A 24,177-nucleotide genomic window follows, 5' to 3' on the forward strand; every position below is an offset into this window, starting at 1 on the left:
GCACCTTCCAGGCCCCTTCCCGACTGTCTACTTTCAACACAGCAGACAGAGACCTTTGTAAAATCCAAGATCATGTCTCTCCTCTGTTCAAAACCCTCTGAAGCCTCCCCTCTCACTCCAAATCAAAGTCCAAGTGCTTCAAGTGACCACCCCCACCTCCCACCTCCCACCTCCCACCTCCCACCTCCCACCTCCCATTACCTCTTTAGCCTCCAGCCCGTCTGTCCCCTGGCTCCTTCCTCTCCAGCTCTGCAGACCAGCCTCCTGCCTCAGCGAGGACCAGCGCAGCAGCCGTCCCTGCCTGGACGGCCCCTCCAGTTTCCCTGACAGCTGCCTCCCCCCTCCGGAGCCCGGCTCAGATGCCACCTTCTCACTCAGCCCGTTCCTGACCCTGCTACGTAAGTTCAAACCACTGGTGAGCTCCACCCCTTAACACCACCCATCACCAACACACTACATATTTTATTTGGTCTTTACTGTACACGGCCCCACTGGAATGGAAGGCTCTAAGGGGCAGGGATCTTGTGTGTGTCACTGCTACGTCCCCAGCTCCCGAGTCAGGTCCTGGCACTCGGGCAGTGCTTACAGAGCCTGAGCTGATTGGCTGCATGACTCATTCAATCCTCACAAGACCTGTTAGGGGAAAAGTGCTGTGATCTCCAGGGGGGGAGCAGAGAGGGCAGGACTGTGAGATGCTGCACAGGTGATGCCACCAGACCCTGGCGACCTGTTGGGGGGACAGCAGGAGAAGATGTGGAGGACACTATTGGAATGACCCACGTGCTGGGAGGAGGGGGTTCTCAGGACTGAGATTCCGAGCTCCCCCTGTATAGATGAACCTGTGGCCTCCCAGGGGATCTGTATCCTCAGGGAAGGCTCCTGTGACCTCTGCCTCCTGACAGTGGGAGGCTCCGGTCCAGCCTCCTCCCTCAGGGCCATGTTGGGCAGAGGAAAGGTGAATAAGAAAGGGGGTGGGTGAGACCGGGAGTCTCACATTTGATGCCTGGGAGCACTGGACTGTGAGAACAGGAAACAGGTTCCAGTCCTGCCTCTGGTCCCCTGGCTGTGTTACCCCAGGCAAGTCACTGCCCCTCTCTGGGCCTCAGCACCATACACATGAGGAGTTATGGGGGTTCCACAAGGGAGAATTGTTTCATTCAGAGTCAGTTGGAGCTTAAAGATGTTAAGACTCAAAACCTTTAATCAAGAAACCAAAGGTCCTTACCTCTCTGGGGTCTGCATCAAAATCAATCCTAAGAAATTTCTGTGGAGACAAAGGCAGAGGATGTGGGTGAGAAGCTTCCCGGGAGAAAGCTGATCTTTGTGGCTGTGCACCAGAGGTGTCGGGTTCTCCCTCCTGGTGCCACCCTGGCAGGGCCAAGAGGAAGTGGGCAGGACACCAGCTCTATGGGTGTGAGCACAGGGTGTGGGCGAACTTGAGGGAGGGGCAGGCACCAGCAAGGGAAGGACAGGCCCTGGGGACCCTGGCCAGGGTGGCAGGAGCTCTGGAGAGAAAGTCTGTTGTTGGTGACTGCCGTGACTGCCACCCATTTCTCCTTCTTGTTCCCCTGGCAATGACACCCCAATTTTGTTTGGGGGACCACCCACGTATCCTCTCTTACTCCATAAATTCAGGTATTTATATTCAACCCAGGGAGTTCCATCGCCCTAAACACAGATATTATTTCAGGGATGGGCACTTACCCATGTCAGTCCAACAGAGTGTACCCCAAAACTTTTGCTAGAACTATTGGGGAAGAGGATTTCTAAGCAGGTAGAATATAAGTCCAGAGTGCTGTTGTCTTAAACCTCCCCAGGGGACAGATCTGCCTGAGAGTGAAGCCAACACAGAGGAGTGCAAAACGGAAGGATAGAGACAGGAAGATTCCCAATAACATCCTATGAACATCTGGATCCAGCCATGCCTGAAGCCATCTGTTCTTGGACTTTTCAGTAACCCAAGGATTCTGTTGCAACACATTTCTTTTTCTGCTTGAGGCAATTTGAGATGGGCTTTCTCATCCTGCATTAGAAAGTCCTGACTCATACAAGCTCCATGATGCTTCTCTTTGGTGTGTGTTCACCAAGATTGCAGTGATTGTCATGTCACACTGTAGCTAACAGGTCTGACTGGGATGCAGGAAGTGATGGGAAAGGGTTCCTCCATTATGGGTTTGTAGCCCCACCAGCCAAGTGTGTGTGTCTGTGTGAGTCAGTGTGAGTGTGAGTGTGAGTGTGAGTGTGAGCGTGTGTGTGTGTGTGTGTGTGTGTGTGAGAGCTGGGGGCAGTGGATCATCATGGAAGCACTTCCATAAGATCTCAGAAAATCTCAAAAGAGTGTCCTGGGATCGTAGGTCTGAATTTTCAAAGTCACCAGCTAGTTCCTTATAAGCTGGGTCCTCTTATGCTACGTGAAGAATTGCTGAAATATTTGCCTATTTCCAGACATTAGAACCAGTTGTGCTTTAATTTTTTAAACATTTTTGTTCTCCATATTACAGCCTGATGAACCAGGACCCAACCCCCACAGACACACTGGACGCAACCCACAGACACGCAGGCAGAGCCCAGTGCTAGAGACGTGCCCGGGGCGTCCAGGAGTATCCCCAGGTCTGCAGGGTCCAGACGGGGAGTCCAGGCCTCAGGCCACTGCTGAGCTGACAACTCACACTCTTCTCCCACCACGGGAATAGCTCCCATTGGTTCTAGATGCTGTATTCTCTGGGCGTTTGTTCTGTCGAGCTTCCCTGTGATGACAGATGGCTTCCACAGCCATCCATCAATCCTCAGATGTCACCTTCTCTGTGACGCATCCCTGCTGGCTATAAGGAATGTTTTCCCTCTCTGTACTCTCACCATACTCAACCCACTAAGTATATGGATAGTTACTTGTGAGCAGGTACCATGTCCAATCTGTGTTTGCATCACCTCCCCCATGTTCCCCCCATACAGTTAGCATGGATGGATGGATGGATGGACGGACGGACGGATGGAGTTGGTCAATACATGGAGTACGGGAGAACTGGATGGCTACATGGACAGATGGATGACAATTACCAGGCAGGTGATGGATGGATGGGTGGATGAGTGGCTACCTAGATTCACAACTGAGTCCGAAAAATTTAGGATTTTGGTTCTCCCTGAGAATATGTCATGTTTAATTTCTTTAAAGTACATCTGAAACAAGAATGGCAAAATATTAAGTTTCCATAAAGTTGGAGAATTATTACATAATTTTTACTCATGTATTTTTGGACTTCTTTTGATATTTGAGGTATGTTTTAATAAAAAAAGCAAAAAGGAAATTCCCTGTTCAGATCCAGAGACTCCTGAGAGGTGCACAACTGTCCCAGGGAGTTTTTTCAGGGCAAGAGGACAGCAGAAAAGATGAAGCCCCGGGCCACGACTGCATGCGGGGGTGGGGGCGGGGGGACTAGCACGGACCCACCTACCATTTTCAGTGTAGCCTCCAGGAGCTCCTCCTCTGTCTTCTGGCGCAGGCAGTGAACCATGGCAGCCGAGGTGGTGGTTTTACACCCAGCAGCGACAGCAACTTGCTGCAAAGATCACAGGCAGCAAGAGCTCAAGAGCATTGTCCCTTCCCTCCGTCAAGGTAGAAAGATGTGTTCTGTCCCCAGACCACTTTGCAAGACAGCAGGGGGAGCAGAAAGTACTCTAGACCAGACGTGTGGGTGCTGGGGCCCCCAGAGTGCTGCCTCTGTGCCTAATCTGAAATGTGACGTGAGTCATAATTACACACGGCCTCTGTCTGTTACCTTTTGTCTGTTAAAATGGGTGTAATGACCTCAAAGCTGAGTGTCTCAAGAGAGGTTTAAGGGTATGGAGCCCCGAAACCCACCATCTGGTTTCCAAGCCCAACTCTTGTGCATACTGGCCATTTGGCCTCGGGCAAACCACTTGCGTTCTTTGTGCCTTGGTTTCTCCATAATGATCGCGCCTACCTTGTAAGATGAGCTAATACGTGGGAAGTGTGTAGGAGGGTCCCGTGTCTCCCACACACTGAAACGTGCAGAATTGCAGGAGGCCTGGATAAGGTGATTCGCACCAAGACACTTCAGAAAGTACCGAGTGTGACTTAAACGGGGCCCTACAGGAAAATAGCGCGCGTCCGTCCTGAGGCACGGATGGTGCTTCTCAGTCAGTGGGGCGTCTGCGGCACAGCTAAGAGTTTCCACCTGCACCGCCACGTGCTGGAGTCCTGAGCAATAACCAAACGTGATTCTCCAGGGCAGGGGTCAGACATTTTCATTAAAGGGACAAACAGTCATATCTGAGGCTTTGTGGGCCATGTGGTCTCTGCTGCACCTTCTCAACTCTGCTACGGAAGGAAATTAAATGCGTTCCTCTGTGCTCCAATGAAACTTTCATTATGGACACTGAAATGTGAATTTCATACAGTTGTCACAAGTCTTAAAATATTCTTCTTCTTATTATATTTTTTCAATTATTTATATATATAAAAAAAAGTCATTCTTAGCCCAACGGCTATACAAACATAGGCCCAGATGTGTCCTCCTGTGTCTTAAGGCAAAGCCACTGAAGGGCACCTGTTAATGCATAGAGAACCCCTGACCCCATCCCAGAACCTCTTTCGGTCTTAAAAAAAAAAATGTAAGAAGAAAACACTCCAGAAGGAGAGGCTCCCCTGAGCCTGTCTGGGACACTTGGGGGTGGTCTGCCCTGCACATCCTTGCTTCAACTTTTCTGATGCCACATCTGATGCACCAAGGGAGCATCTCAGCAAAGCCAGTGCTGCCAGCCTCTCTCCTACATGATCCGGGATGGGGGGGGAGAGCTGTGAGTGTAGACATGTTCCTTTTCCAAAACAGGGGGAAAAATTTCTGGAACCACAGGGGAGTTCCCAAGCCCAGGGCCAGATGGGGTGGTCACAGGAACTGACAGCAGAGCTCGGCCAGAGAGGAAGGCCCAGATGCACCCAAGGCGGGCTCCGTGGTGGCAGGGCCATGGGGAGGGCGCAGGGTCCCAGAGCCTGGACAGTGTCTGCTGCAGAATCCCTGCTCAGAACTTACTTGGCGAATAAACCAACAGGAGGGAGAAGTGGGGAAGAGGGAGGGAGGAGGAGAGAAGAGCAACAGTCAGAAAGACCTGGATTTCCTTCACTTTGCAATTTCTGGCTGTTTGTTCACAAAGCCCAGCCTCATCCCCACCACCTCCGCTTCCTTGAAAAATAAATTCCCCTTCTTGACCCAAGCCTGCCCCAGTGGCCATCTGTTGCTTATAACCAATGAATTCTGAAAATTTTTCAAAAATTCTGAAAAAATCCGTGGTGTCTCCATTTTCTCCCCTCCTGCTAATCAGCCCCTGAAGTCTGAGCTGCCCCAAACCAGCCCCCACAGCCCCACCCAAACCCTGCACCTCTCTGGCTCCAGTGGGCCCCCCTCAGCAGCGCCACCCTGTGGTCACCTCTTCCTCTCTTCCTACCACTCTCCAGATAAACACAAAATCCTCCCCAGGGTCCTGTGCAGCAAGGCCCCTGCCAAAGTCCCCACCCTCAGCACACCCCAAGCTCCCCCTGCTCTCTGCTCTGGCCACATCAGCCTTCTCTCACTCTCAAGATGCTTCTCCAGCCACAGGACATTCACACATGCTGCTCTTGTTTCCCTGGAATACTCATTGATCAGCAAGTAAATTATTGCTCAGCTTTCTGACACTGACTCATTGATCATTTTCCTGATAACCTCTAAGGAACACTCTGAGGCCCGTGATCAGACACACACTCACAGTCGAGAGTCACAAGCTTGAGTTCCAGCTCTGCCTGATCCCCTGTGGATCTTGACACTTGGCTTCCACGCTTGGCCCAGTTTGCTTGGCTGTAAAGTTGGGAGCTTGAGCAAGGGGTCTCCTTGTCCTTCCCACTCAGCCACTGTCACTTCAGTGACTCTTTGAGAATATCCTCTGGATCCCTCAGCAAGAATGCAGAGCCAAGGGTGTGGGAGCGTCCTGTGAGAGACCTACCTCCGCCAGGGGCTTGACATCACCGTTCTGGACCAGAGTAGCAGTGAGGGCCACACCACTCTCAGAAATGGCCCGGTGGAAGAGGTTCTTGGCCAGGGGAGATAAAACCTGGGAGGGGAGAGGACAGGAGGAGAGTTCATGCTCAGGGGAGGGTCCACCCACAGCTCTGCCCTGGCCCGGTCCCCAGGAGACCCTGGGGCTCAGAGGGCACCAGGGCTCCTCACCTGGCCTGGCCTGTTTCCCAGCCTCACCCTGGGCCCTGCCTGCCCCAGAGAACCTCAGTGGGATGGAGCCGGAGCACAGAGCCGCGGACGGAACAGGAAGAGTGTGGCACGCACAGATCACAGCAGTCAAAAGCACAGAAAGACAGCTTGGCAATTCCCAGCCACACGTTCTGTTTCAGCATTTCCACTACTCAGAAGAAAAATGACCAGGGAGGCACACACAGACTTCTGAGAGTGCCCATGATGGTTACAGATTTGGAAATAACCCGAGGATCCCATACTATGAGACTGGGTAAACAAGTGATTTATTTATTTTTGCTGAAAGCTCTGTCACCCTGGCTGGAGTACAGTGGCCATTACAGCTCACCACAGCCTCCAACGCCTGGGCTCATTGTCCTCCCACCTCAGCCTCCCAAGTAGCTGGGACTACAGGTGCATGTCACCAAGCCTGGCTAATTATTTTGGTTTTTGTAGAGATGGGGTCTTGTTAGGCTCATCTTGAACTCTGGGCCTCAAGTGATCCTCCCACCTCTGCCTCCCAGGGTGATGGGATGACAGCCACTGTACCTGGCCGGACGCTTCATTCTTACCATGGAATACTATGCAATTATAAAAGGTCATATTATGGAGGAGGGTTTAATGTTTAGGGAAACATTTTTGTTATACAATAATATTAAGGAGAACCTTTTTATAGAAAAAGAGATATATGATAGATGGATAGAGGCTTGACAAGAGACCACAAAACTACATGTCAATATAGCAACAGTGACAACCCTGGGGAGTAGGATTGTGAATGGCTTTTTTCTTCTTTGGGACGATCTGCATTTTTCCTTTCTCTCTACATCAAAAAACATAAAAGCATTTCCCCTAAGTATTCAACTAGGACACTAATATATGATTGACAAACACAGCAATGGGCTGACCCTCTGCTCAGCTCCGAGGCACCTGGAGCGCTCCTCACAGCTCCCAGCACCTTCCAACCTGCTTCCCCATCCCAGCTGCCCTCAGTGCCGCCCCAGCCCCATTCCCCACACTGGCAGGACATCTCGCGCCCCCAGACTGTGTCTGTGTCCAACATCCCCTTGTCCCCTCCCTCCCTATCCTGTGTTCCATCTGTCTTTCCTCTCCCACCTCCCCCAGCCCACCTGGTCCCTCAGACCCAGACATAGCTGCCTCCCTGTTGGCCATGGGGGGCCATCAGACCACCTCAGCAGAGGCTCCTGCCTGCTCTCAGTGCTCACGTCCCCTCAACACATAGATCTGCCTTTGAAACAAACAATGACTTCTGTCCAGCTCTTGTCCTTGCCTTCATATGTTTGTAATTTATACCCACCCCCGCCTCCCAAAAGAAGTGAGCTGAGTCCTATTGTTAAAATGAGAAGGAAAGAGAGAGAAAGCTCAACCAAGTTGGCAGAGGAGGACTGCCAGCAGTGCAGAATGCGCTGGACATTATTATGGCCCCAGGACATTAAGCTGAGCCTTGAGCTTCCTGGGAGCCAAGGAGAGTTTGCACGTTAGCTCTCCACAATGTGATGCTGGGCAATGAGTGGGGTCTGTTGCAAATCCAGGCCTTGTAAGCAAAGGTGCCTGTGGCTGGGCAGGCTGGTCTCTAAGTGGTCTCTTCAGCAGCCACATCAGCCTGGGGGTGGGGCCTGGTGCCAGGAACACTTACAAGAACAGAGACACTTTCACCTCCCGCTGACTCGCCAAAGATGGTCACAGAGCCTGGGTTCCCTCCAAAGCTGGCAATGTTGTCCTGGACCCAGCGCAGCGCGGCCACCTGGTCCAAGTGACCCCAGTTCCCCCGGCTGTGTTCGTCCCCTGTGCTGTGAGTAAGAGAACAGGTTGGGGTGGGCAGCACAGACGCCATGGCAGGGCTGTCAGGACTAGAGGCAGGGCTTGGGGCTCCCGGTGAGCCTTCCAGAATAGGCTGGGCTCCCACACCCCTGACACAGGGGCCTTCCCCTGCCTTCCATTCCCTTGCATTGTGCTGTTGTAGGGCTCTACATTCACTCATCTGGACATGATTTACTGAGCATCTACTATGTGCCCAGTGCTGTCGTAGGAGCTATAGCACATCTAAGAACAAAACAGGGAAAATTTCTGACAGTGAGCTCACAGTACAGACCACAAACAAACAAACAAACAAATACAGAATAAAATGTCAGGTAGTGAAAGTGCTTTGAGGGAAAATAAAATGGGGTGAGGGAAAAGGCAGGGGTGGGCAGTGGGTGCTACTTCAGATCACATGACCAGGGAAGGCCTCTGGGACGCTGTGGCATTTGAGTAGAAGCCTGAATGAAAGAAGCATGTGAGCCTTGCAAATATCCAAAGACAACAATTCCAGGCAGAAGAAACAGCAAGTGCAAAGGCCCTGGGGCCCAGTGAGCACTGTGTGCATGTAGCAGGTGCAGCTGGAGAGGGCCCTGTGGGCCTGGGGAAGCACGTTGCATGTCATCCCAGGTAACGGGGGAAGCCACTGCAGGTTTGTGCAGAGGAATGACATGACTCAATCTATGCCTTTATGATCTCTCTGGGTGTTGTGTGCATCAGCTGCAGCACAAAAGTCACAGAGTGACCAAGTGAGTGGCTGTGATAATAATCCAGGCCAGAGGCAGACAGGCTGATTAGGGTGAAGCAAGGGAAGGTGGGCAATGGGGGGACTCTGAGTACATCTCATGGGTGGAGCCAGGAGGATCAGCTGCCACCTGTGTGCGGGGTGTGGGGAAGAGAGAAGAGTCCAGGCTGCTCTCGTGGCCTTTATCCCGGGCGGGCAACTGGGAGGACGGAGCCTCCGGCAGCTGAGCAGGGGATGCTGGGAGAAGCAGGGGCGCCTCTGCCTGGGGAGGGCGTGGGAGTCCTGGCTCAGTGAGTCCCTCTGAAGAGTGAGGGGCCTAAGACAGCCTGTGGGGACAGAGGAGGTAGCTAGTGAGGGGCGACTGGGATTAAAGGAGAAGTGGCCGAACCACAGGGCTCTGACAGTGCCCTGGGGATCAGTGGGAACTAGTGCAGAGGGACAGGGAGACACGCAGAGTCCCAAGGACAGGGACAAAGGAGGGACCCACAAGGGGGCTGAGAAGGAGCTGCCCACTGGGCGGGGGTGGCTGGACGCCAAGGGAAGGCAGCATGTCATGGAGGCATGAGGGACCGTCTGTGGCTGCTGCTGAAAGCTCAAAGGAAGGTTAGGCCCAGAGCACATGGAGGTCATGGGTGACCTCGACGGGAACAGCCTGGCGGCGTGGTCAGGGGAAAACCCGGCTGGCGAGAGTAGAGGACAGACAGGGAGGAGGCGAATGCAGACAGGACACGTAGCAGTTTTCCTGTAACGGGCAGCAGAGACGGGGCCGTAGGTGAAAGGGATGCGGAGTCTCAAGGAAGGTGAAACCTCGGTGACTGGCCGGGATGCCCACTGGCAGGCCCAGCACAGCCCGTCCTCCTGCTCCCTGGGTCCTCCCAGCAGTGAGCGGATCCCCTCCCCCACCCGCCCGTCACACCTCAGGGTCAGATGTTCTGGGTCAGGTGCACTCAGAAAAGGCTCACGGTCACTGTGCCCAGAAGGAAGCCTGCCTCCTGTCCCCACAGAGAAGCCTCTAGTCTTGACTGCTGCATGCGCCAGATTTCTAGCAAGATATGGGGTGAGTGTACCCCGACACTCCTCCAGGGAGGGTGGCCCACTGGGCTCGGATGCTCCAACAACCTCCCATCTCCAGCCACCCATTCCTTCTCCCACAAGCATTTGCTGCGCGGCCTCTTTGACTCTGCCCCTCCCTTCCTTTTGCAGGAGAAGGAAAATGTGTGAACCGTTTGCTGCTAAGAAAGGCTTGATGGCAGAATGTGTAGTACGCTAGGGCAGCACAGGTGAAAAGGAGATGAGTACTTCAGAGGAGGCAACATGTGGGCTGGGCCTTGCAGGGTGAATAGGAGTTTGTCATTCCAGGCAGAGGTCACAGCATACGCAAAAGCTCAGAAGCAAGTAGATTTGTGGGGGTGAGGAACAAGAGTTAGGTGGGGCCCGATTAGGAAGGAATTTGAATGCCTTATTAAGGAGCTTAGCAAAGGTCCTCTGAGGGCTGACAAGACCAAAGCAGGGTCCTAGTATCTCCTAGCTGTGGGGACAGCACTGAAGTGAGAACAGTCCAATATCTTACCTGAAGAATCCCCAGATGCCCACACGGTACTGAATCATCACCACCACCACGTTTTCCTGGGCAGAGAGGGCCAGGCCATCATAGGTTGAGGCCCCGCCCACCACCAGGCCACCTCCGAAGATCCACACCATCACCTGGACAGGGAGAAGCACCCACACTGGTTATAGGAAGCAGATCTGGGAAGCACTAAGAGATTATCTGGTTTGTCACCTACCACTTGGCCATGACTCAAGCAGGCCATTACCCAAAGTCCACCAGTGCCCAGCAAGGTTGCAAAACACAACCTCTGTCCTCCCAGACCCTCCCAGGTAGAGCCCAGGCTACCACCTCACTCCTCACACCCTGGCTGCCCCTGCCTTTCTCCCCAGCCCCAGTGCCGCCTCCCAACCCCTCAGGCTATTGACTCTGAGCACATCACCATGGGAATAATAGCAAAGGCTAAGGATGCCCTGGTCTCCCTGACACTCTGTCACCCTCATGCCTGGACCTTTCATGCTCCTCTAAGTACACATGGAGAAGCCCTTGCAGTGCAGCTTCGTCTCAGTTAACTCTTTTGTGGTGAGCTGAACTTCTGTGAGCATGAGCGGTTGTCTCAAGAAGCACACATGTCCCGATGGTCTCTCTTCCTAATAGGCCTCCTTTCTGCCTCCCAAATCCTAGCCACCCTGCAAAGCCCAGCCTGGAATCCAGCCTGTCCAGGAAGTCTTCAATCACTTGACTAACATTATCTGGGAAGCTACTGTGTGCTGGAGACTGTGATAGGAACTGAGGATGAGAGTGGACACAACAATTCACAATTCATGGTTCTCACATTTAAAGAGCTCACATAACAGGGAAGCAGTGGGAGGGGCTAAAAGAATTATGCAGTATCAACAATGACACTGTTAATAAAATAAAAGAACTTATAAACTATGCACTAAGTACTGTCTAAGCACTTTAAAATAAACTGTCCATGAGGCAGGTACTAATACTGTCCCATTTGACAGACAGGAAAACTGAGGCACTTAACCTGCCCAAGGGCACACAGCCCAGTGGCAGAAGCAGGACTTGCCCAGGCAGTTGGTTCCAGAGTCCAGGTGCTGAGCTGCCCAGCACGCGGCAGCCAGTGGCCACAGCGCAGCAAGTCTGCTGTTAGGGTGGGCTACGATCCTCCCTCCCCCTCTACCCGAGGTTTCACAAGTGCTTCTCTTCATACTCAGCCAGGGGCCGAGATAAGCCGGGCAGTCGGCACTGAACACGCACACCTGACGACTCCCCTTTCAAAGATACAGAGAAGTTAAGAAATTGCCCAAGTGTCTCAGCTATTCAAAGGCAGAACCAGGGTTGAAGCCCAGACCCTGCAGTTCTGGATCCTGTGTCCGTACTAGAGGTTCTTCTGTCTGCAGGCTCCCACAGCCCCTGTTTGTCTGATCCCCGCCTCCCTCCTGGGGACGGGCTGAGGTGACCGTCATCTCTGAGTGACGGCTGAGCCCACGGGCTGGTCTGCGGTAACATGCTGAAGTCAGCGTGCGTCTGTGCAGCCCGGAGGGCAGGATCCCTGCAGGCAGGGGCTGCGTGGAAGCGGTTTCAGGTTCCCCCTTTCCCCGACCCCCAAGTCTAACCTTGCATGTCAACTCACCCTTCACACAAGTCAATAATGGGGTGCAGGACGAAATCTGTGGTAAGGGCCTAACAATAATGGTAATAATTAGCCACTGTCCCTCTGTTTGCTTCTCTATAATTGCCACTCCGGAGCCACCCAGCTGGTGTCCATAGAGATTTTTAAGTTTCTCCATAGATAACATCACCTTTTTGAAACCTAAAGGTAGTTTTTAAGAGATCTTCCAGGCCCAGCATTTCAGGGGATTAACTGAGCCACCCAGACCAGTAGCCCAAACCAAGAAACCGACTCAACTGGAATTGTGACCCCAGGGACCGAAACAACACAAGGAGATGATTCCTACACACCTATAATTTTGCCCCAATTAACCTAATTCCCTAATCCCTTGCCTGCCAAACTACTCTTAAAAATTCGTCTCCCAAATTCTCCAGGAGGCGGATTTGAGAAATTTCTCTCATCTCCCTGTTTAGCACTGTGTGAAATAAAACTGCCTCCATTGCACCTCTGACTGTCTCAATACATGGGCTCTTCTCTGAGCAGCAGGGAAATGAACCTGGCTGGGTGGCAACACATAGTGTACACGGAGTACAAAGTAGAAGAATGAATGAATGAGGGAGTAAGTGAGTGAACCTTTGTCCCCACTTCTTGTGCCTTACAAAGCCCATGTAGGGCCAACATGTCCCAAGTTCATGCACCTGCTCCCCACTCCCGGCACCGTGCCAGGGTGCTCCCGGGACTCTGGCTGGGTGCTGACACCCTCCCCTGGCCACCCCAGGCATCACCTCCTTTTCCAGCAGATTCTCCCCTCCTCCACCCTCCACCCTACAGCTGGCAGCCTGCGCCATCTCTGGCCCTTCATCTATTTGGGAAATACTGACTCACTGGGTCACCAGCTTGTGCCAAAAACTATTAGGGAGGGAAATTAGCTACAATATACTCCCAGAAAATTGCCAAAGGCGATGAAACTGCCCCTGAGATTGTCTCAGGCTCGGCCCCGACACATGTGTCATAGGACAGTGAAAATTGTCACAGATGGATCACAGTGTGCTCCCCACAACCCACATGCTTGATGTCCTGCTCCATGTCAAAGAACACTGGTTTGAGGATCAAAAGACCTGAGCCAACTCTACCCTACTATGCAACCTCCCTTTCCCACTTCTGGGCCTCAGTTTCTCTATCTGTAAAGGAAGAGCTGGGTTGTTGACTTTTCTCTGATTCCTTCCGGCTCTAACATTATTGAAAATTATGTCTCAACTGTTCTGGGTAACAGATTCTTATACCAGCAACTAAGAGTAATCACTCTAGTCATTCAGTGAGCATGAGAGAACTTAGAACAATTAAGATGTGCCTTACAGATGTACAGCAAAATGCCCTAGTGGTTCCATGTCACTAGGGGAAACTGACATTGGAAACTTGTGTTTCTGGTGCAAACCTGCGGCCCCTGAGCAGTCCTGGCCTGTGCTTCACCCGCTTCCCATCTGCACCAGACGACCCCGTGGTTGTGGAACCGGCATGTCTGGGCCAGGGGTTCCCACGGCTTACCGGCAGCCTGCTTTTCTTGGTCAAGTCAGCAGGAGTGTAAATATTCAGGTATAGACAGTCTTCGGAAAACTTGAGAGTAATGTTCTCCTTTCTGTTGGAAAGGAGGTTGGAGAGCAGCTGACCTGCCACTGGGTCTTGGGGGCACCTGGGGAGGGGAGAAAGAGGAACCCCTGAGGTTCAACCAGACCTAAGCAAGGTGTCTCCTGGGGCTGGGCCAGGCCTTGATCTGGGAGGTTCAGCCTGTAATTCGACTTGCCATTGCGAGACTCGAGACGCTGGAAGTGGGAGGAGGCATCTGGGGGTCCAGGTGGAGCCCTGGGACTAGCTAAGGCCTCTGAAGCCCAAGCAGAGTGAGATGGCCTTGGCACCTCTCCCCTTCCCAGAGCCTTTGGGATGCCCTGGCTGAAGGAGAGGAGGCTGCAGAGATGCTGACCTGCCCTGGGAGGCGACATTTCCTGCTATCTGTGGGCTCCAGATGGTGGGCTCTGGGGTGACCCTGTTCCTCCACCAGGTAAACATGTTCCAGTCCATGGAAGACTTCCATACACCATGAGAAGTCAGTTAAATGACAGATATTTAGAGCCTGCAACAGGTCAGGGGTGAAATTTTGTGGGACATCTGCATTCTAGTCCTGCCTCAGCCACTCATTTGCTGAGTAACCTTGGGTGAATTCCTTTCCTGCTGTGGGTCCCAATCTGCCAGGTGTAAGTGAGAGGACTGATTTCTAGAAGGATCTTCCAGCTCTGACATGCCAAGTTTCTACCATCAACTCATCCCTGGCAACAGCTGTTTGTTGCCCTGATGAAAGATCTCAAAGATCCAACAGATGAAAATTAGTAATATTCATTGAGTCTTCCACATGTGCTAGACACTGTTTTAAAGTACTCTTTATGTACTAACTCATTTAAGTCTCAGATTGGCCCTATGATTCTATTATAGGTTCTATTATTATCCCCATTTTATAGATGAGAAAATTGAGGCACAGAGAAGTTAGAGAACCTGCCCGAGGTCACCTAACCAAAAGACCCATGCTGTGTAGCACTCATATTTCCACATAAATTATAAGCAACTTTGCCGGATCTCATTGTACCCAGAGGCAGCCATGGCAGCCCCCACTGTATATATGAGGACCGAGGCACTCAGATGCCACGAATGATGCAGCTGTCAAATGGCAAATACCGAGTCAGCGAAGATGACTTCCTGATTTCCATCTAGGACAATTTTTCCCCAGACGACCAAGAGCAAAGGGCAGGATGCTCATAAAAAGAAATTCAAGTGTCAAAAAAGAGAAAAAAATTCAACTTCACTAGTATTCAGATAAATGCAAAATAAAGAGCACAATATCAAATAGCCAAAAAACTAACCTAAACATTGGCTCAAACCTGCTGAATGGCGATTTTCATAAATCGAAGGAAAGAGTATAGTTGGAACATTTCTGGAGGAAAATTTAACAAAAGGTGCACACTTTTGACTCAGAAATGTCATTTTTTGAAATTTCTTCGACAATATTGATGAATGTGCATAAAAGTTTAGATATAGGATGTTCATCACAGTACTACTTATCAAAAATATCAAAAAGCAAATTAATGACATGAAATAAGAGATTAGATAAATTAATTATGGTTCAATATTCAACGTAATGCAGCTATTAAATGTCATACAATGTGATTTAATCCCATAGAATGATATTCATGATGTACTTATAAATGAGCAAAGCAGGCACCCCAGCTATCTGGATAGATGATGCCATTTTCAAGGGAGAAAGTATGCAACAGGTAAAAGACAAGGAAAACACTATCCAAAATGTTAACAGCAATTCTCTGTGAGTGGTGGAATTGACCATGATTTTAATTTCTTACTTTTCCTTTTCTACATTTCCTAAATTTTCTATAAAAAGTATGTCAAATTTACAATCAGAAATTAAAAACAGGAGTATTGTTTTTAAGAGAAAGGAAAGGAAAGAACGTAGGCAGAAGCGGGATCCCAGAAATTGTCAGAAATGCCTTGCTGAGGACAAAAATAATGCCTGGGTTGACGCATGCAGGTGTCTGAGGTTCCCTGGGCAGGGTTGCTGTGAGGCCGGCTGGAACTGTTTTGCCCAGCTTGGCCAGGCAGGCAGGGCACACCAACCATTGCTCTGCTCGTGAATAGGCGGCCAGACACACTTGGGAGTTGAGAGGTCGCCAAGTCAACATGCCAGTACACTCCCCACCCACACACCTTCTCACGCACCCCACCTCCCAGCTGTGTCAAAGAGCAAGTCAGAAGAATTAATAGGATTATTACTTTTCATCATCTGCTCAACTGCTTTTTTTTTCAGAGCACTTATCACCTTCTAACATAGCACATTATTCATTTAATAATTTGCATATTATTCATAGTCTGTCTCCTTCTGCTATAGTGCAAGCTCCATGAAGCTAGGGATCTTTGTTTTGTTCATTAATGGATCCCAAGACCTGGAACATACATGCATGGCACAAGGTAGGTACACAGTAAGTATGTGTTGAATAAAGGACTTTAGAAAGCTGAGAGAGTTCTGGAATGTTCTTAAGGTTCTACAGAGTTCTTAAGGATTCCAGAACAAAGTACAAGCCAATCAGGGAGTCGCCGGGACTCCATCCTGCATCACTCTGAGGCAAACATCCCCATGAAAGGAGCCCAAGCCAGCCCCACCGGCTTACATGGGCGGGTAGGAGCTGGTGTTCTTCACAGAGCGCCATGGCTCTGCAGGCTGTGGCGGAGCAAACCGCAGGGATCCGAGAGGCGGCTTGGCAAAGGGGACTCCCAGGAACACGGCCACAGGCTGTGCGAATCCTTCCAGGCGGACGTACTTCCCCAGGACTTTGCCATGCACGGTGGCCACCACAGGCGGCGAGGACGGGTGACCTGCTGGACATCGAGAGGAAATGAGGACACATCGGAGGAGAAAGGCTTGATCTGGATTCCAGTGGGTTTTGCCACTTTCTAGGCGTGTGACCTTGAGGAAGTCACCTAAGCCCTCTGGGCCTCAGTTTCTCCCTATGTGCAAAAGGGGTGAGGGGTCACTGTCCTTCCCAGCTCACAGAGGGCTTTTAAGGAGCAAATTGGAACAGTTGGTGGAAAAGCACAGAGTGAAAAATAAATGGAAGGAGAGGTGCTGGGAAAATAGTCACTTGGTCTCCCTCTGAAAAGCCCCTGGAACATTCATCTATTACATCCTGCACTGAGCCGCGTGCAGGGGGACAGGGTGAACAGGAGGTGGCCCCTGTTCCCAGGAGCACCGAGCCTTGCAGGGAGAATGAGCCACATACACACTCGAGCCTAAATCCGGGAAGACAGTGGTGGTGTCCTGGGTGGGTACCTGTGAGGTGCTTCAGGAGGTACAAGAGGGGTGAGGCCATCCGACTGGTGGCACGTGGAGGGGCTGGGACCTGCAGCAGCAGGAGGACTGAATGAGGAGAGATGAAAGCAGGGAGTGGTGGGAACCGGAGAGGAGAGACTGTGCTGAGGCTCCGAGACAGCAAAATGCACAGCCTGCTGGGCACGGCCAGTGGCCCGTGGGCACCAGGTGGAGGCTACGGGGAGTGGAAAATAACCCTGGGATGAGAGAGTGCGGGTCAGGGAGGGCCTAGAATGCCAGGCTGAGGGCTGGGGCTTTATTTCATAGGCAAATGAGCAGCAGGAGGTGTTCTGGAGGAAGGGACATAAGCTTGAGGAGGACTCTGCCGTGGCTCAAAGCAGGACGTCCAGAGGAGAGAGACTGGGGGGCAGAGTCCGGCTGCTCCACTCTGCAGAGCAGACAGTTCTTCCCCCCTGAGCTGACGTCCACGTCCCTGCAGCTTCCGCGTCAGTCCTGGTTCCACCTGCCATGGGACCAAGCTGACCTAATGTGATTTTCCGGGGCAGGTGGCCTTTCAGACGCTTGCTCATGCCACCCCCTCCCAGTCCTGTCTGGCCTCAGTGACCTCGATTTCTCTGAGCATCCTTCCCAGGAAATTATTTCTAGCCTCTTGTCCTCCCCATTGAGTTACTTGGGATACAGACAAACATTCAACTTGTCTTTCAATGTGTGGCCAGAACAGAAAAGAATAATCCAGATTTGGTCTCATAGGAGAATATCCAATGACTTTAGAAACTCCTTATGCAAAACATGGTTACAAAACAGTATCTACGTCTCATGTTATTGACAGCTGATTGTAATACTGTGGACATTTAGGTTGTCTTCTACTTTTGTCATTGTTGCTAATTATTACAAATAACGCTGAGATGAACTTCCCTGGAAGGCTGTTCATTGACGTGGCAATGGGGGTGGCATTGCAGGTGACTTGTTTTCTTTGTGATTTCCAAGTTTTCTGCACTGAACATAAATGCCATTTCATAATTAAGAGACAAATTATATGAAGAAATACAGCAATGTCTATATGGGATTTTGAAGGACTTGGTCCCTGACCAGATATGGGGGACGTGGAAGGGAAGGAGATGAAAGAGCTGGCTTGTGAGGCTGGGTCCCCATTCAAACGGGGTCAGTGTAGGTGTCAGGGGGACATCCTGGCAGAGATGCCACAGGACGTGGGCTCTTCTAGACTGGAAGGAGGCTGGGTGAGGGGCAGGGTAGGACCATCCACCAGAGGGTGAGGTGCGCACCATGGATGTGGTGACTTCATCGAAGAGGCCAGTGTGAGAGAGAAGAGAAAGAACAAAAGAGAAAACTCAGGGACAGCTACAGCTGACACTGAGAACATGCATCAGAGTGAGGCCAGGAGAACGACAGGGCATCACGGAAGCCCAGGAGAGAGGAGGAAAGTAAAAGCAGAGAGGAGAGCACTGCGCCTGGGTTTGCGAGCTAAGTGACAACCTTCAGCATGGATGAAGTGGACAGAAGCCAGAATGCCGAAAGCAGAAAGATGGGCGGGAGGCGTAAGCAAGAACGGGAACAGCAGCAGTTACCACTATGTTCTATGTGGCATGTACACAGTGGGCACTTGCTACATATGAGACACACACTCCAGTTCATTTAAATTAATCCTAGAAAAGCCTTGCGAGGTAGGCATCAACATGCCCATTTTACAGATGAGGAAACTAAGGAGGTGGAAGCAGCCTGTAAGAAATTCCTAAAGATGGAAATGAATGGCGTTGCCTGGGGTAACCAGCGGTAAACGAATATTCCAGTCCAGATTTGTTTCTTTCTTAATCTGCCCCTACACGCAGTTCCAGGCCTCTCTCTCATAATGTCTCCCTGCCACAAAGAAGACAGAACCCAGACAGGGCCTGGGCTGTCAGGGCTGATGGGGGGACCCCTGGCTCTGGATGCAGGAGGCAGAGATAGACTAGGGCGTGGTTATCCAGGTGACCCTGGGCAAGTGCATTCTGCTTTTGGAGTCTCAGCTTCTCCATCTATAAAATGGCACAGACGTAGCTCGAGGTCCCTCGCTGCCCCCTGTATTTCCCACGTCTGTTACTGTCTGTACTTTCATGCTTCGCCACCTGAGGCCTTGCTGGTTCTGGAGGAACTGCCTCTCCCGGGGTCCAACCATCCCAGAGCCCACACACCAACCACCTCCTTGATAGGTTCCCACATCCTGGGCCACCATCCACCTGCCCTAGTCACCCCAGAGGCAGGTGCCAGATAACTAGGGACAGCCCCTGTGCCCCAAAGCCCCTGGAAATTACTCAGTAGCCAGTGCTAAGCCTGCTCTCTCTTCCAGGGAAAACGACAATAAAAGGCTTTGCCCATCCCCTGCTCCTCTTGACTGTTCTGGTGCTTCCCTTGTACCCCACTCCCACCCCAGTGTGTGCCCCTGCTCCTGAGAACTGTGACACACTATCTTTTCAATGGCAACTGGCTTCTGATACATTGCCCTGACCATACCTCAAATTTTCTTTAATTCACCACATTCATAGACAACTACTTCATGTATCCATTCCTTTCCGGCACTTCCTCTATAGAGGCACTGTCCTAAGTGCTTTAGAAACAAGCCATGTCATCCCCACAGTAGCCCAATGTGGTAGGAGCGTCAGCACCCCTATTTCAAAGATGGGGTAACCGAAGCACAGAAAAGCTAAGTACCTTGCCCAGACACACACAGCTAGGACGTGCTGAGCCAGGATTCAAACCCAGGCGCTCTGGCTCCAGAGTCCTTGCTTTTAATATTCTGCTATGCTACTCTCCACGATGCAGCCATATGTGGAATAATCATCAAGGGGAATTAAGCTGAGCTCCAGATTCCTCATTAGCCCACCTCCCCAGACCCAGACCTGTAGTGCCTTTCCCTTGTAGGCACCTCCGCCCACCTCGCCCCAGGACAAGGATTTCCAAATGCGCCCCCCATGTTTGCATTACAGAGGAACTCACCCCAGGCCTTAGAAGTGGCAACAGTTGCCAGGAACAGAGCATAGAGCCACATCGTGGAACTGCAGCAGCTCCCAGGATCTGTGAGCTGTCCAGGTCTAGGTGCTGCACTGAGGGGATGTGCCTTCCCGTCCCACAGCCTCGCCTGGCCCTGGAGTTCCCTCCACGCCAGCCCAAGGATCTAAGCAGGAATAAGAGAAAAGCTCTCTCCACTACCAAAGATCTCCCTGGACTTCTGTTGGAACCTCCAAGCCACGCCCCCCAGAGTTCAGCCTCTTTTTATGTTAACACTCCAGACTGAACTCTCCAATTACAGTTAGCCACAAACTTGCCAAGCAACTTGTTACATAAGGGTTTCTCCTTTGTGGGTCTCTAACCTTAGTGGGCTGGGAGCTTCCCAAAGTCAGGCACAAGTAGGCAAGGGGGAGCTTTGGTGTGGGGTCCCCAGGACAGGCTCAGAAATATTCACAGCAACTCAAAGCCCCACAGCTGCTCAGCTGGGCAGCTTAAGACACATCTTTTAGCTTCTCTGGGCTTGCATTTCATGGAGTTCTACAGCTCACAAGTTCTGAAGTGATTTTAAATTCCATCCAGTCCCATTTCTGATGCCTAAATTTGCTTTACAATCGTTACTGCCAACTGGCCTGGCCTCCCGTCACACACCTCCAGGGTCAGGGAACTCACTACCTCTCAAATTAGGGATTTTGGACAGAAGGTAAAAATGAATTCCATCTCTCCACAGTCCCTGGCTATAACCATCCATCCATGTATCCACGCATTCTTTGATTTACCACAATGCCTCATACTTGGCTGGGTGTTATGGATACACAGGTAAACTCAAGACAGGCTTCATCTGGTCAAGGAGCTCACCATTAGTAGATAAGACAGACGTGTGGGGGGCTTGCAATGCATGTGAAAACACCAAATTAGGGGGATACAAAGTGCTCTGTAAAGTCCCATTTACAAACTGCTCGGGACAAAAGGGAGATGCTCAAAGCGTCTTCCAAAGGATCATCAAATGCCCATCAATAGCGAATTTGTTACATACACTCTGGTACCTGGCCAAGGAAATACCGTGTACTCACTCAAACCAGTGATGCACATGTCTATACACTGACAAGGAAAGACAGTCATGATCTACTGCGAAAGGGGCAAAAATAGGTGATAAAACTGTTGTGCCTGCTTTGGGAAACGGTTTGGCAGTTCCTGGAAAAGTTAAGCACAGAGTTACCGTATGACCCAGCAATTCCACTCCTCGGTATATTCTCAAGAAAACTGAAAATGTGTTCATACAAAAACTTATACTCAGATAGTACTATTATTCCTAATAGCCAAAAGAGGAAATAACCCAAATGCCCATCAACTGATGAATGCATAAATAAAATGAGGTCTATTCGCAGAGTGCAATGTTATTCATCCATAAAAAGAACATGCTACAGTGCGCATAAAACTTACAAACATTATGCTAAGTGAAAGAAGCCAGGCACAAAAGATACATATTGTGTGATTGTTTTTTACAAGAAATTTCCAGAACAGACAAGTCCGTGCAGACAGAGAGTAGATTAGTGGCTGCCAGGGGCTGGGGAAGAGGGAAATGAGGGGGATGCCGAGTGGCTGCTAACTGGCACCAGGTTTCTTTTTGGGGTCGTAAAAATGTTCTGGGATTAGATCGTGGTGATAGTTGCACAACCTTGTGAATATACTAAAAGCCACTGAACTGTACACTTTAAAAAGCAGAATTTTCGGCAGGGTCTGGGGAAGGGGAGGCAGCGCTATATCTGGCCATGAAGGTGACAAGAGGCAGCCCCTCCAGCAGCCCAAGAAGCAGGCCAGGAAGACAACGAGGAAGACAGGTGTTCAAGCAGAAACAAAAAGAGGAGCAGAAGAAACTGGAGGAGCTAAAGTGAAGTCTGCGGGGAAGGACCCCCCTGGCCACAAGCAGAATTAAAAAATCTGGTGTAAAGTAAGCTGTTCCTTGTGCCGGAGGCTATGGCGACCTTTGATTCCTATTTAAACATCTGTATTCCCTGCCACAACATCTTCTGCCACCTATAGCTAAAATGAAGCGTTGTCTTGGAGCCTATTGTACATTAAAGAATAAACTTCTGTAAAAAAAAAAAAAAAGGTGAATTTTATGACATGTGAATTATATTTCACTAAAGAAACATTTTTTTTAAAATCCAGTTATGTATAATATGATCCCATTTTAGTAGTAACATATTTTTATTTGCATAGGAAAATTTCATAAGGTTATATGTCTAATTAGCATCACAATAACCATTTCCTGGCTGTAATATTGTGGGTGTTTTTACTTATTTGTGTTTTCCATATTTATTCATTCATACATTCACTTGACAATTATTTCTCACCATGTACAAAAATCAACTCAAGATGGATTAAAGACTTGGACATAAGACCTGAAACTTTTAAAATGATAGAAGGAAATTTAGGGAAAGCTCTCCTGGAAATTGGTCTAGGCAAAGAATTTATGACAAAAACCTCAAAGGCACAGCAACAAAACCAAAAATAGATAAATAGGACTTAATTAAATCACAAAATTTTTGCATAGCAAAAGAAATAATCAAGACAGTGAACAGACAACCTGTGAAATGGAAGAAAATATTTGCATGCTATACATCTGATGGGAGGACTAATATCCAGAATTTACAAGGAACTCAAACAACTCAATATAAAAAACCACAAATGACCCAATAAAAAAGAGAACTAAGGATATGAACAAATATTTTTCAAAAGAAGATAAAAAAATTTCCAACAAACATATGAAAAAAGTTCATCATCATTTATCCTCAGAAAAATGGAAATTAAAATCACAATTACTGATCATCTTATAACAATCAGAATTGATGTTATTAAAAAGACAAAAAAAATGACAGATGTTTTCAAGGATGCAGAGAAAGGGGAACATTTATACACTGTTGGTGGGAATGTAAATTAGTGCAACCTCTGTGGAAAACAGTATGGAGATTTCTCAAAAAACTAGTAATAGAAGTACTGTATGATTCAGATATCCCACTTACCCAAAAGAAAAGAAATCAATGTATAAAAAAGACACCTGCACTCATATGTACAGTGCATCACTATTCACAGTAGGAAGTATGGAATCAACCTAAGGGTACATCACAGAGGACCGAATTTTTTAAAATGTGGTATATATACACAATGGAATATTATTCATCCATGAAAAAGAATGAAATCATGTCTTTTGCAGCAACATGGCTGGAACTGGGGCCATTATCATAAGTGAAACAACTCAGACACAGAAAGACAAATACAGCATGTTCTCACTTATAAATGGGAGCTAAATAATGTGTACACATGGAAACAGAGTGTGCAATGATGGACAATGGAGACTCACAGGGATGGTTGGGTAGGAGAGGTTGGAATATGGGAAGTGCTTAATGGGTACAATATGCATTGCTCTAGTGACGGATGGACTGAAGTCACTGACTTCACCACCTTGCAATATATATCAATGTACCAAAATTGCACTTGTACCACATGAAGATATAGAAATAAAAAATAAGGGGGAAAAACCAAATACATAGTACATACTAAATAAATGTATATGTACATATATACATGTAAATTGTACACATATATGTAATTTCCACACATATATGATTTATATTAATATATACATATATAATATATTTTACCAAAAGTATATAAACGTACATCTTTAAGTGCCCGAAATGTGCTAGGAAACAAATGATCTGTGCTAGGTCATCTTGTAAGAGAGTTCAACTTTAATAAAGGTCTCCTGTCTCCCAGGAAAAATAAGTATATGGCTTTTTCCAAACACCCACTAATCTCATGATTTCTGTTTCTTTATACCACATAAAGGTTCTCTCTGGGCTCATTATGAAAAAGCAAAAAGATTACACATATATATTACGATGACAAGTGACTGCATATAACAAAAATGTAACTATGGTTTCTTAATGAATGGGGTTTTCTCCTTCTCATATAACAAACAGGTAATGGGTCAGGGAGAAGGTGGTCAGTGGGAAGAAGAGGGAGAAGAGTCCTTGGTCCTGGAGAAGAACTTTAGGAGGGCCACTGCCTGGGCATGTCCAGAAGCCTGAGATGACTCTGGAGCTGCTTGATGCCTTCTAGCTTCTTGTTGCAACATCCATAGTGTGTGGTTCTCATTCTCATGAGAAAAGATGGCCAATCCACCTGCAGATATCTTGTCCAACCTTCAGGCAGGCAGAGGGGGGATGAGCCTGTCTCTTGCTCCTCAGAGAAGAACGGCTTCCCTGCAACCCCACGGACGTCTGCCTATATCCCATTGCCCAGACCCGTGCACCATTTCAA

The 24,177-nt window shown here is 49.5% G+C and overlaps 1 protein-coding gene across 3 annotated transcripts in view; it reads right to left on the reverse strand.

The window, feature by feature from the left end:
- Positions 1-19,933, reverse strand: part of LOC138374003 (liver carboxylesterase 1-like) — a 31,885-nt gene extending 11,952 nt beyond the window's left edge. Inside the window, exons 1-8 of one of the 3 annotated variants that reach the window (XM_069456739.1) lie at positions 19,843-19,933; positions 16,193-16,397; positions 13,512-13,656; positions 10,370-10,503; positions 7,894-8,047; positions 5,998-6,105; positions 3,453-3,557; positions 1,226-1,264 (exon numbers count right to left, since the gene is read on the reverse strand). In XM_069456739.1, coding sequence (XP_069312840.1) covers positions 1,226-1,264; positions 3,453-3,557; positions 5,998-6,105; positions 7,894-8,047; positions 10,370-10,503; positions 13,512-13,656; positions 16,193-16,397; positions 19,843-19,894 — 942 coding nt within the window. In that variant the 5' untranslated portion in view covers positions 19,895-19,933. Of the gene's footprint in view, positions 1-1,225; positions 1,265-3,452; positions 3,558-5,997; positions 6,106-7,893; positions 8,048-10,369; positions 10,504-13,511; positions 13,657-16,192; positions 16,401-19,842 lie in introns of all 3 variants that reach the window. The other 2 variants (XM_069456740.1, XM_069456738.1) reach the window with 2 other exon arrangements.
- Positions 19,934-24,177: the final 4,244 nt, after the last annotated feature.

Source organism: Eulemur rufifrons, chromosome 23 (assembly GCF_041146395.1).
Source record: "Eulemur rufifrons isolate Redbay chromosome 23, OSU_ERuf_1, whole genome shotgun sequence".
NCBI lineage: Eukaryota > Metazoa > Chordata > Mammalia > Primates > Lemuridae > Eulemur > Eulemur rufifrons.